This window comes from Lactuca sativa, chromosome 5 (assembly GCF_002870075.4).
Source record: "Lactuca sativa cultivar Salinas chromosome 5, Lsat_Salinas_v11, whole genome shotgun sequence".
NCBI classification, from domain to species: domain Eukaryota; kingdom Viridiplantae; phylum Streptophyta; class Magnoliopsida; order Asterales; family Asteraceae; genus Lactuca; species Lactuca sativa.
The window spans coordinates 264,385,734-264,399,820 of record NC_056627.2 but is presented as its reverse complement, the minus strand read 5'-3'; the positions used below and the strand labels follow the sequence as shown (position 1 = coordinate 264,399,820).

The 14,087-nt window shown below is 32.6% G+C and overlaps 2 protein-coding genes across 2 annotated transcripts; one reads left to right on the top strand and one right to left on the bottom strand.

Annotated features, from left to right (window-relative positions):
• The first annotated feature begins 9,436 nt into the window (after positions 1–9,436).
• On the top strand, positions 9,437–11,978 carry LOC111877902 (pentatricopeptide repeat-containing protein At5g39710). The gene has a single exon (XM_023874409.3). It carries the CDS (start codon positions 9,555–9,557, stop codon positions 11,874–11,876), a length of 2,322 nt encoding a protein of 773 aa, XP_023730177.1. The 5' UTR covers positions 9,437–9,554; the 3' UTR covers positions 11,877–11,978.
• Positions 11,943–13,817, bottom strand: LOC111877913 (protein ALP1-like). The gene has a single exon (XM_023874419.3). It carries the CDS (start codon positions 13,436–13,438, stop codon positions 12,119–12,121), a length of 1,320 nt encoding a protein of 439 aa, XP_023730187.1. The 5' UTR covers positions 13,439–13,817; the 3' UTR covers positions 11,943–12,118.
• Between the last annotated feature and the right edge of the window lie 270 nt (positions 13,818–14,087).

The following is a 14,087-nucleotide window of genomic DNA, read 5'->3' as shown; positions in this document are numbered from 1 at the left end:
TATTTTATAATAACAATATTATTGGAATATATCATTAAAATAATTATTTTTACACTAAGTTGTAACTAATTTGATAATTATTTTAAGTATACGATAAGATAGATATAATAAGTTGTGTTTGAATTGAATTAAATAAAGTTTTTAATTTAATAATAATTATAGGTAATTTTAAATGATTTCGAAATAATTTATTTAAGTAATTTTATTTCATTTATTATTATTATTATTATTATTATTATTATTATTATTATTATTTCAAATCACAATCATTTTTTAATATAATATAATCTATTTTGTTGTTTTACTTTATTTCAAACTATTATTATTTTTACTTAATTAAAAACTATTTGTTTGAAAACTTTTCTTTATTATATTTAAAAAAGTTATCATTCTTCAATACTTTTACTTTTATCATTAAAAATATAAAATATTTGAAAGGAATCAAGGGTCCAAGTAAAATAGTGATTTGAAACTCAAAGTTATAGCAATTGTTAAGTATTAAGACTAATCTTAAAAAAAAACATATTAAGAGTGGGTTAGGGAGTGGAGAATGTTACATTTGAAGTATATTTTTATCCAATATATTTTCTTATAAAAGTATTAAAATTTTATTTATTTTTACTTTAAGTTTACAATGAAGAACAAATAGGAAAAAAATTGACTAATTTAATAAGATATAATAAAGTACTTATTTTTATTACTATAAAAATATTTTTAAAAATGGAATACATATGAATTTTGCAAGAACATAATGAATGTATTTTTATAACACAAATAATCTTTGGTTTTCAACAATAAAGTCATATCATATTTAAAAACATTTGTTCTAATTCGTCATTATCACCAACAGTTTGGAATAATAATTGTAAACTCTTTTTAACAAAATCAGTTATCAAAAGTTATATCGATGTTATTTACAATAAAATAAAATGATAGAAACTAACATAGGATATAACTAATAGCATAAAATACATGTTGAATAATGTTCTCTTTGATAGAAAAATGGATTGTCTTAACATAAAAGAGAAAAACGACATAAAGATACATACATGTTAACAAAGTTAATTACTCTAATCGATAAATAGCTTAAAAGTTAATTTACCAAAAGTTCATGAGAAGTAATTATCAGTCCCACTTCATCATCTTGAAAGATCCATAACACATAAAATTAAAAAATTATCTCAAGTATACCTTTACACACATACCCAAATTTGAAGCTTGGTTAATATATAAAACTTTACATATACCAAATTAGCATTTACATAGCATTTACACTTTGAAAAGTTGTAATTGCTCTTTTAAATCCATGGAACCACTCTCATAACTCTTCAAACTCTGTCAATGTTCTTATATAGGCTAAATATTTCATTTAACCCGTCAATTAAATAACATGATTTGAAGAGTTTTGGAAGTTACAAATCATAAATTAAATTATATAAGTGGAATAGTCTTTGGAGTTTTAAATGCATAAGGTTCAAGGAAAAATGTTAGTTTTATAAGATATTAGGCGAATACTCGCGCGTTGCGCTGAATACAACAATATATTTAAATTTTTTACAAATATATGTTTTTTAAATATATCAATGACATTGTTATTAGCTTTTATATAATAAATCTTATAATAAGTTTGTATAAACATTGTTTGTTTTGAATTATATGATAATGTAAATATCTTTTAAAATTATATAATCCTAAGTGTCTTAATAACGTATACCTGCAGGTTACTTACGAATAAAATTAAATATAATATATGATTTAATGATATTTATAGTTGTTGTTATGATTAGTTAATTTTAAAAAGTTTCTTTGCTTAAGATTTTAATCTCTATCATTGTAATTATTTAAAACATCAAATATTGTTTTTGTTTTTAAATACAACAATATAATTTTTGTATATAATTTTACTTTACAACTATTGTTGTAGTAAGTTATTTAAAATGACATATTTCGAAACTCTTAATTATTTTAATTTAGTTTCAAAAATTTAATGTTTTTAAAATTTATTTGATGAATATTGCTAGTTTCTATGATTGTAGTTATTTAAAACAAAAAACATTGTTTTTGTTTTAAATAAAATATTATAGTTTTTTTTATATAATATTACTTTTAACTATTTTTATTGTAAGTTATTTTTAAGTTATTTATTAGAAAATTGTTAATGATTACAAAAGATAGTTTCGTGTTTTTTTTGTTCATTTAGGATTATAATTTATAATCTTTAACTATTTATAAAACAGTCTCTCAATTTTTTTCAAGTTTAACTGAAATTTTGATTTAAGTTAATTGTTTAATGCTATATTGAAATCAATAAATTAACTATTTTTCATCAACTCATAAATTATACAAATGTTGTGACTTTAAAATAATAATTGCTCACATACGACAACATATTTAAACTAATAAGTTAATTATAATATGTTAAAAAGTTAAAGACATAATTTTATAAATAGAAATATAATATGAGATTTTAATATTGTAGTTTAGTCAATCGTTTGAATGACTTTTGCACGCGAGTTACAAATGAATAAAATTAAATATAATATATGGTTTAATGTTATTTATAGTTGTTGTTATTGTTAATTAATTTTTTAAAATTTATTTGCTTAATGTTTTAATATCTATCATTATAATTTTTTGAAACATCAAATATTGTTTTTTTTTTATTTTAAAGGTAACAATATATTCATTTATCTAGAGTTATTTTTAACTATTGTTATTGCAAGTTATTTTAAGCTACTTATTTGAAAACTTTTAACAATTATAAAAATATCTTAAAGAAATATTTTAGTTAAATTGAGATTACAATTTAGTTTTTGCATTTATCACTATAATTTATCACTTTTAACTATTTACAAAATATTCTCTGGTTTTTTAAGTGGAACTGAAATTTATATTTAAGTTGATATTGTAATGTTATATTTAAATTAATAATTTATGTATTTTGTCCAAACTGTTCAAAAGTCGTTGCTTTAAACTGATAATAGTTTACATACAACAACATTTTAAATCTAATAAATTAAGTATAATATATTAAAAGTTAAAGACATAACTTTCTAAGTATAAGTAAAGATATTATATTAAAATTGAAATTTAGTTTATTTATGATTACACATTAGGTTTGATATTTATTTAACTTTATTAACCAACTTATAATCATTATTCGAAAGACACTACAATTTATCATTTTTAACTATTACAAAATATTTTTTGGGTTGTTTATGTTCAACTAAAATTTATATTTATGTTGACCATGTAATGTTATATTTAAATTAATAATTTAAGTATTTTATACAAATTGTTCCAAAATTGTATCTTTAAAATGATAATGGTTTACATCCAATACTATATTAAAACAAATTAATTAAGTATAATATTTTAAAAGTTAAAAAAAAAAAACCATAACTTTATAAGTAGAAGTAAAGATATTATTTTAATATTGAAATGTAGCTTATATATGATTACAATTTATGTTTGATATTTATTTGAAAAAACATCATAAATGGTCTTTGTGGTTACCTAAAATCTGAAGTTTAGTCCCCGTGCTTTAAAAACCTCATAGATGGTCTCTGTATTTTCAAAACTTTTGATGTTTGGTCCTCTTTGCTAACTCCGTTAGTTTTCTACCGTTAAATGAAGGATATTTCCGTCATTTAACTATCAAAGGACCTTTTATGAGGTTTTCTTTTATTTTATTTTTTTAAAAAGGAAAAAAATAATTAAATTTAATATCCAATGGGTCTTTCTCTCTCTCTCTCTCTCTCTATCTATCTATCTATCTATCTATCTATCTATCTATCTATCTATCTCTCTTACATACACACTCATACCTGCAACAATCTCACCATTTCCTCTTCAAGATCCTTGTTCGTTATTAACTCCAAATCAAACACCTCCACCGTCCACTCCTCCTGGACCACCGACTGCACCCACCATGGCAAATCCACCACCCCACCGTACCCAATCCCACCATGCTCAACAATCGTCGGACATTTCATAGTCAAAAGCTTCAACCTTATCGTCGGCATCCCCCCTCGTTTACTCAACCTCCTAAGGATTAAACCCCACTGTCGGTGAACACACCTCCGATGAAACATCATTCCCTTCAGCAACCCACTACCCTATTATCTCATCCATGAATCGATCTCAAAGAAACCCAGATTGATGTTGATTTTTCCGACGAATCTGAGTCTCCTACCCTTTTCCCTTCAATCGATTTGCAGTCGTCAACTCTTTCATCTAGGTAATGCATAAGTCGTTCTTGCACCCACTAACTTGATCCACATCGGGTATACACCCTTTAATTCCTCCTTCTCAGATCAGCTCATCTGAATTCAGTTTTGTTGACCTTTTTACAGACACACCTAGACCAAGTTTTCTAGTATGTGCAACCAACAATAACCCATTTAGATTTGCATCTTTGTGTGTCTTCTTTCTCCCAGCCCCTAAATCTTTTCTTCTTTTTCTCTTTAGGATTTGATTGATTCGATTCCATATATGGGTATCTATTGGGCGAAAACCACTCCACATCTGGGTATCTATTAGAGCTTCATTTGTTTTTTTGGTTCCAAATCATTCCAGAAACGAAAGCCACACATGAAATCTGGGATTATTCTGGATCTTGTCCCAAAACAGCCCCTCTTGATGTGTGAATTGTTTGATGCAGGTGGGTATTTGGTGTATAAATAAGAACAAAAACAAGAAGGAGGGAGAAAATGGGAAAGGAAGGGTTCAAAACAATGAATAGGTTTGGGTTTTATTTTTCTGGTTTCTTTGTATGTTTGTTTGCAGAAGGGTTGGGATGTATTTAATTCTCTTCCATAAATGATTTCAGATTCAAAAAAGAAAAATTGTTCCAGAAACGATTCTGAATTCACTGGTTTGGGGTTTGTCAATGTAGGAGAAAGGGTGGGTGGAAGGCTTCCAATGCATTGTAGACGGCATATGATTGATCCTTGACAGTTACTTTATCGATTATCTTGGTAGTGGTGGTGGTATGTTTATATGTGTGTTCTTGATTATTGAAGAACAAACCAATATATGTGTTGGTTGCTTACGCGAGACAGAGACCTTTTATATATTTAATTATTTTAATTTTTTCTTTTTTTTTTTTTAAATACGAGAAAACATCATAAATGGTCCTGAGGTGGTGAAATGACGAAAATACCCTTAAGTTAACAGACAAACTTAACGGAGTTAGCAAAAAGGACCAAACATCAAAAGTTTTGAAAATACAGGGACCATCTATGAGGTTTTTAAACCACGGGAACTAAACTTCATATTTTGGTAACAACAAGGACCATTTATGATGTTTTTTCTATTTATTTAACATTATTAACCAACTTATAATTATTATTAGAAAAAAAATTGAAAAGTCATAGGAGTTTCAAATAAATGTGGTGAAAGGAAAAATGCATGAGAGTTTCAAATGAATGCGGTAAAAGGAAAAATGCTTCTTATATTTAAGTTGACCATCTAATGTTATATTCAAATTAATAATTTAAGTATTTTATACAAATTATTCCAAAATTGTATCTTTAAAATGAGAATGATTTATATCCAATACTATATTAAAACAAATAAATTAAGTATAATATGTTAAAAGTTAAAAAAAAAAAACATAACTTTATAAGTAGAAGTAAAGATATTATTTTAATATTGAAATTTAGTTTATATATGATTATACTTTAGGTTTGATATTTATTTAACATTATTAACCAACTTATAATTATTGTTAGAAAGAAATTGAAAAGTCATAGGAGTTTTAAATGAATGTAGCGAAAATAAAAATGCATGAGAGTTTCAAATTAATGTGGTGAAAGGAAAAATGATTCCTTTATAATATAGTATGACCTGTTGCCCACTCCCAGCAGCCTTAGGTGTGGACAACATGTTATTACATGTTATCACACCCAAAGTGTTCACTCCATCATCATAGTCATACTTTTGGTGTTATAACACCCAATGTGGAAATGGACAACATCAAATAACATGTGATAACACCTTCATTTTCTATTTATTTTTATTTTATTTTTTTGAAGTTTTTAATTTCTATTTTTCTAATTTGTTTTATTTTTTTTAATTTATGTCATAATATTTTTTTTAAAACATATAAATTAAATATAACATAATTAAATTAAATAATTAATTAAACATACCATTTTAAAAATAAAAACGACATTACAACGGAGAAAAAAACATTGACCGAAAACATAATAAATTTAAAAATATAAAACCGATACACTATTATTCACCTAAATATTTCCGCTCGATCTTCGCCTTCATTTTTCGGAGCACCTCCACCCGTCTCGGTGGCATATTCTCTTTGCTAGTTTGAAGAATTGTCAAATCTTTCGCAATGCGATCTTCGTCGGCTTCACGATGAAGGAACTTCAAATGCTCCCGTTACAACTCATATCTTTTACGCGCGATTTCATTGTGATCATCAAATTTTTGTTTCATTTCCACTTGCTCTCGATGTCTACTTTTGTCTTCCTACGCATGTCGTTGAGCCCGTCTCGCTTTGTCGTGACTTATTGGATGTCGAGGCGGGGAGATCTCTTCGATGCCGTTGAAGTCGTTCGATATCTCATCCGTGTCCGCATTGAGGTTGATGTTTGTGCGTGCGTCCGAAACATCGACCGAACCCGAGCCGCAAAACTTCTTCGATTGTTGTTCCGTAACACATTTGATTTCATTTTGGGTATTCCTTGACAATCCCCCAAATCTTGTCATGCTCGAAAACATGACTCGTATCGACATGATATTGCTCCCTCGCCACTCTATAAACGTCAAAATCAGTCGTACTACTTTGCTTATGCGATGAAAGTTTGTTGTAGATGGAATTGAACTTAGTGCACTTCTTGCTTATTTGAATCCATATGCTACTCAACATATCGTGATTGCGATAATTTGCATCCTTCTTCAAAATGGTCCGAAATTTCCCGATCACAACTTCCTAAAAAGCACCTTTTCTCATACCATTTCCTTGCATTGGATTTTTTGATGCCCCGCACCATATAACCGCCAACGCGTATTCTTCCTCCGCATTCCACCATATTGGAGGTTCGTCTTCCGATTGCTCCACCACGACTGCTTTCCCTTTCCTTCATGCTTTCCATTTGTTGGCCGTTTTTTCAGATCCCCCTCGTACTTGCGTCTCGGGTACCGTTTTCTTGCGTGGATGGTGGTTGTGTGGTATTTTGTTGCACTGTAGCGAATGTGTTGAAAAGGTTTTGTGGAAGAGTTGTAGGGAATTGTGGTGGCCTGTGGGGCAGGATTGAAAAAGTTGTCTTGAGTGTTGAGGATGTTCACGTACAACTCGTATTGTGCAAAACCGAGAGGCGGAGATGTATTTGTGTTTGGAGGAGGAGTGTTGGGGTTTTGATTCATAGTGATGGAATGAGAAACTGTTTGATGATTTAAAATAAGATGAGAGAAATAATTTGGATTGTAGGTAATATATATATATATATATATATATATATATATATATATATATATATAGAGAGAGAGAGAGAGAGAGAGAGAAATACATATATAGAGAGAGAGCTAGGTTCAAAGTTGATTAACATCTATTGTGCGGACGTGTGAACAATGCTATTCTGTGAGAATGACAAAGAAAAAATGTTGTTTGACAATGCGAATACGTTCATTGTCATTATCACACATTCTCACCAATTAAATCGTTTATAAGGTTATTATAGGGTTTTTTTTATTATTCACATTCTGTTAGAATGTTGTTAGGATGTTTATCGAGTCGTATTCTGTAAGAATGAAAATGAGTGAAAAACGATGTTTGAGAACAAAAATGAATAAAAATTAGTGAGAATGAATGGAAATGACAATAATTGTGTGAGGTTGAGCGTATTCACATTACTAAACAACTTATTATTTTAGTAATTCTCATAGAATAGCATTGTTCACATGTCCGCACAATAGTTGTTCATCCACATTATAAACTAGGCCTATATATATATATATATATATATATATATATATATATATATATATATATATATATATATATATATATATATATATATATATATATATATATATAGGTCTAAAAATTAGAGTTAAAGGTGAAAAAATAAATTTGGTTTTTTTACCGTTTTTAAACAGTTCAAAATATTACGTTGAGAATTCCGATCAAAATTAACCCGTTTCCGACCGGTACCACACTAACGTTTCGTAACATAACGTCGGATAACGCAGGCGTTATACCGATGTTTTTTTTAGTGCAACGTCGTATTAACGGGAAGTCCCGTTGTCTGCTCCCACCCGTCTTAACATTTCCTTTACATGAAACAAAGTACATGTCCTTTAAATCTAAGTACATTGACATTACCAATAAAACAAGTAATCTACATTGCCATTCCATAAATAAGTACATTGCCATTTAATTAACATAAACAGAGTACATTGTCATTACATCACCATCTACTAAAAATTACATAAGAATGACAATTACCACATGATCAAAATGCCTACACACTAATTACAATGCATTTTCTAAGACAACTTAGGCACTATTATCATGATCGTTAAGAGAGCAAACAACAAACTAATATAGCATTTAGCAAAGCAATCACTTGTTTATGTTGTGGGATAATTAGCTTCGTAAAGTTACTTTTGTCATCTTCACCTTCATAACAAAGACTTGGCGGGTCAAACCACTTTAAAAACTTGCATTTTCATTTAGAAAATAGCCAACAAATATAAATTATTTAACAAAAAAATGACGAATTTACGACGTCGTCACCTAAAAGTCAGGATAACCCCAAAACCTACACATAGGGTTATTCCATGTTCGTGAAATCAATATTAGACATAACACACTACGGGGTGAGTATTAGGCATATTTTTAGGTTATACGTTTTTGTGTTGGTCACCCACCACGAATAAAAAAAAAGTTTAATCCATAAACCGAAATAGATGTTCATCCAACCCAAAAAACATAATCATAACCATTTAACCCGAAACTGCCAAACTGTTTAACTGAACGATGTTCAAACAATTTATTTATTTATTTTTGTTTAAACTTTAAACCAAATAACACTCACCCCTATTATTTGGAAATTTCATGGCATTTACTAGTATTTAACTTTAATATAACTACCACCCACCGTCACCAACATCACCATCATCACAGTTATCACCGTCATTTTTTCCATCCTAACCATAACCACCACTTTCTCCATCGCCACCACCACCCAACACCACTACCTATCATCACCATCACCCACCATTACCTGCAACAACATTATTTATTATTTTTATAATTTATATAATATATATCTTTACATATAAATTATAAAACAAAAAAATTAAAAATTAAAAAGACAATTCTATCGTTTTATATTATTTTAATTTCATTTTTTTTCAACAAAACAAATATGACCATTCAATTTCAATTTATTTCCTACCAAGTTTTATTCGTGATAGATTATAATTTCTTGATTCCACATTTTCTGAAACATTCGGCGAAGATAGTCCAAACACCCCGACGAGATTGACTTAAATTTGGATTGTGAAGAGTGAAGATAGTCTTACGAATGTTCACAACCAACCATGTTCGTTTTCAACTGTCCGCTGAAATGAACCTCCTTAAACCCTACCGGAAAACTCTTCACTTCTCCACCCTCACCTCCTTGCCGCCACCACCGACGGCGCCTGATGTTCATCTTGTCGGAAAAGCCATCACCATCCTCAAACGCCACCATTTAATCAACCTAGATCCCCTATCGTCCCAATTTACCCCTCAATCAGCTTCTTATTTACTCCTCCAAGCTCAATCTGACAAAACCCTAATCCTATCATTCATCAATTGGGCTCGCCGGCGTCCCTTCTTTGATCTTCAATGTAGCTGCCTCTCTCTTCACATACTCACCAGATTCAAGCTCTATAAAACAGCTCAAATCATCGCCGAAGACGTAGCCATTAACACCCCTGGCGATGAAAACGGAGATTTAGTTTTCACATGCCTTAAAGATACATATTCCGACTGTACTTCAAGCTCTGCCGTCATCGATTTGTTGGTAAAATCTTATTCTAATTTGAAGTTGGTCAAAAGAGGTTTAAACACAATCCATTTAGCCATATCTCATGGTTATATGCCAGGTGTATTGTCGTATAACTCTGTTCTCGATGCGATTATTAGGTCTAGTGAGCCGATTAAAGTAGCAGAGGAAATGTATCAACATATGATAAGAACTGGAGTTTCACCAAATGTGTTCACTTATAATATACTGATTCGTGGCTTTTGTGGGGTTAGGGATTTGGAAAAGGGTCTAGGGTTCTTCGCTGAAATGCAGAAAAATGGTTGCTTGCCTAATGTTGTCACTTACAACACACTAATCGATGCTTATTGTAAATCAAGACGACTTGACGATGCATTCAAGCTGTTCAAGACAATGCCTAATAAAGATTTAGAGCCGAATTTGATTTCTTATAATGTCATACTTAACGGATTAGCTCGAGAAGGGAGGATGAATGAAACAGATGAAGTTCTTGAAGAGATGAAACACAAAAGAATCATCCCTGATGAAGTCACTTATAATACTCTTGTGAATGGGTACTGTAAAGAAGGTAACTTCCACCAAGCACTTGTTTTGCATGATGAAATGACACGAAATGGATTATCTCCTAATGTCATTACTTACACTTCTTTGATTAATAGCATGTGTAAAGCTAGAAATCTACACAGGGCTATGGAATTATTAGAACAGATGCGAGTAAGAAAACTCTTTCCAAATGCTAGAACATATACAACATTGATTGATGGCTTCTCCCAACAAGGATTCATGGATGAAGCTTATAAGCTATTAGATGAAATGAAAAAGAAGGGTTTTTCTCCATCCATTGTGACTTACAACACTTTGATCAATGGCCACACTGTAAATGGGAAGATGGAAGATGCTTTAGGAGTTCTCGATGATATGAGTAAAACAGGATTAACCCCAGATGTTGTAAGTTATAGCACAATTATAACTGGTTTTTGTAGAAATCAAGAGCTAGATAGAGCTTATGAAACAATAAGCCAAATGGTCGCGAAAGGTGTTTTACCTGACACTATCACATATTCGTCGCTAATTAAAGGTCTTTGTGATCAAAGAAAACTAACAGAAGCTTGTGATGTGTTTCAACAAATGTTAAGAAACGGTTTGCCACCTGATGAATGTACATACACAGCTTTGATAAATGCTTATTGTGTGGAAGGAGATACTGTAAACGCCCTCCATTTGCACGATGAAATGCTTAAAAAAGGTTTGCTCCCTGATGTTGTCACTTACAGTGTGTTAATTAATGGTCTTTCCAAGAAAGCAAGAACCCTTGAAGCAAAACAGATTCTTTTCAAGTTGTATTATGACAATGGTGTTCCAGATGATGTCACTTACGAGACATTGATAGAGAACTGTGGCAACATGGAGGCGAAGAGTGTGGTGGCTCTAATAAAAGGGTTCTGTATGAAGGGGTTAATGAATGAAGCAGATAAGGTGTTTGATAAAATGCTTCAGAGAAAGGAGGAGCCTGTGGAGGCTGTTTATAATGTTATGATACATGGGCATTGTAAAGGTGGGAACTTGAGGAAATCTTTTGATCTTTATAAGAAGATGGTGAGTCATGGATTTGTTCCTCATACTGCTACAATTATTGCTTTGATTAAAGAACTTTTAAGAGGCGAAATGGTATTGGAATCGAGTGAAGTTATAGAAAATGTGTTGAGAAGTTGTAGGATTAGTGATGGTGAAGTTGCAAAAGCTCTTGTTGAGATAAACCATAAACAAGGAAACATGGATGCTGTGTTTAAGATTCTTTCTGAAATGGCTAAAGATGGACTTCTTCCAAATAGTGGCAAAACTGCCTATGCTCAATGACATTTTGTAACAAGTTCAAACATTTTCATGGTTTATCATCTTTTATATAGATTGTTATGAATAACATGACTAATAATATCATCTGAGATTAAATTCCCCAAACTTGAGTTAGTTTACATACATAACTGGTTGCAATTACACACTACTACTTATTACGGAAAGGATTAAAAATATTTTCTAGAACAAAGTTACAACAAGAGGAAAGACAAGAAAAAAAAAAAACTACAACCTTACAATTAATTTCATCTTGAAGAAAGTCTCTGGTAAAGATCATCAGCTAACACCTGCCTCAAACTTTCTCCAAAATTGTAGTAATAATTCTCACTCTCCAAAACCCTAGCAACACCACCACTCTCCTCCGGCTCCTTCCACACTTCTGGTTCAGGTTCCCTTGCAATCTGACACAAATTATGCAACACACAACAAGCAACAATCGTCTGAGGTGCATGATTCAATCCCACATTCATATCTTGAAGAATCCTCCATCTTCCCTTCAACAATCCGATAGCTTCCTCCACCACTTTTCTCCCTTTCATCAATCCCTCATCGAAAGTGTTCTGAGCTGGATTCCCTGTCCGGTTCCATGAAAATGGAGTTAGCAGGAATGATAACAAGGGGTAGCACCAGTCTCCGACGATGTAAGGCCTAACAGGATGCCCTTTCACGTTCACAACTTTCTCCCATACAATGTCGCCTGAAATCAACCTGTTGTAGAGCAAACTATCGCGGAAATGGGTAGCATCGTCAAATGCGCCTGGAGCTTTCACGCAAACATCCCAGAAGATTTTCTTGTGATCTGCGACTACTTGGAGTTGAATTGATCGGAATCCGTGTGAGTTAGTGTAGATGCTAGGGTTAGGGAGGTTGGAGGGGAGGCTGTGGAGGCGGATGTGTGTGTTGTCAATGGCGCCACATATGTTGGGGAGGGATGTGATTTCGGCGAACGAGGCTGTGGTTTCCTGGAGACGGCGGCGACCGGCGGGGATTTTGATGAACTCAGGGTAAAGTTTAGTGGATAAGAGGCGGGTGACCATGTTAGTGATTTTGGAAACGAGGTAGGGTTCAAGGGAGTAACGTTTAGCGACGGTTTTAGCGGAGAGGCCGAGGGAGAGACGGGAGAGAACCATGGCGACAGCGTAGTCGGAGGGAAGGGAGAGGTTTGACTGAGCGATGTAGGGTTTGAGTTTGTCGACGACGGTGGTGAAGACGGGGTACGATAGGCCGTACATGGAGCGCCATTGGGCGTCACGTAATGGAGCTTCCATTGCCCAGATGCGTTCGGTGGAGAGGGCGCGGAAGGCGGCGACGGAGTATTGGGAAGTGGTTGAGGGAGATGGAGGTGGGGATGGGGAGGAGCGGGGTTTGCGGGTAGTGGAGATGTATGAGAGGACGGAGGCGATGGTGAAGAATAGAAGAGGGGCGGCAGAGGTGGACGTGAGGAGGGAGGAAGGGGTGGCTGAGGTAGCGGAGGTGGAGGAGTCGGAGAGGATGGAGGTGGTAGGGTCGAGTTGATTTTGAAGGTGGAGTAGGTTGGACAGCATAATCAAGAATGATTGATCCATCTTCTTCCCAAAATTTACACTCTTTCAAATCGAATTGATAGATTCTAAATTCTCCTATGTGAAACCCTAATCGGGTTCATGGAGGAACACGGCTATGAAGTCGCAGAGATCGCCGTTGAAGATGGATGGCGACGGCGTTGGGGGAGGTTTCGGGGGTGAACGGCCTTTTGTATAAATACGGCAAGGTGTACTTTTAAACCTTCTAGTTTCATGGATTTCACTTTATGACCCACAGAAATCATCATTTGTGCTTTTACAATGAAAAGCTAGGCTCAATTTATTTTGGTAAACCTTAAGTCGGTTTTGGCTTGTTATTTGGGGAAAACTCCAAATTTTGTTTTGTGGTTTGCTGTTTTTTTATTGAAATAAATCGAACAAAAATCAATTTGCATCCGACATTCAACATGAGATTTATTTGTAAATTTAGTTAACTTGAAACATTATTATATTCATTCCATACGTTTTAATTATTGAAAAATGGGTCTAAACCCCACCCCATCCACCGTTAGCTCTTTCTATCTTTCTTCGTCACTTTCTTGTATCACAACACTTAGGCCACCCGGGGTGGAGGCGTTATGAGCCTCACTAAGAGTCGCTAAGATTTTGGAACACCGTTCTCTAGCCCTCGCTAGGGGAGTCGCTAAAAATG

Coding starts and splice junctions, on each gene's coding strand:
- LOC111877902 (XM_023874409.3), top strand. CDS start 9,555: ATGTTCACAACCAACCATGTTCGTTTTCAACTGTCCGCTGAAATGAAC.
- LOC111877913 (XM_023874419.3), bottom strand. CDS start 13,438: ATGGATCAATCATTCTTGATTATGCTGTCCAACCTACTCCACCTTCAA.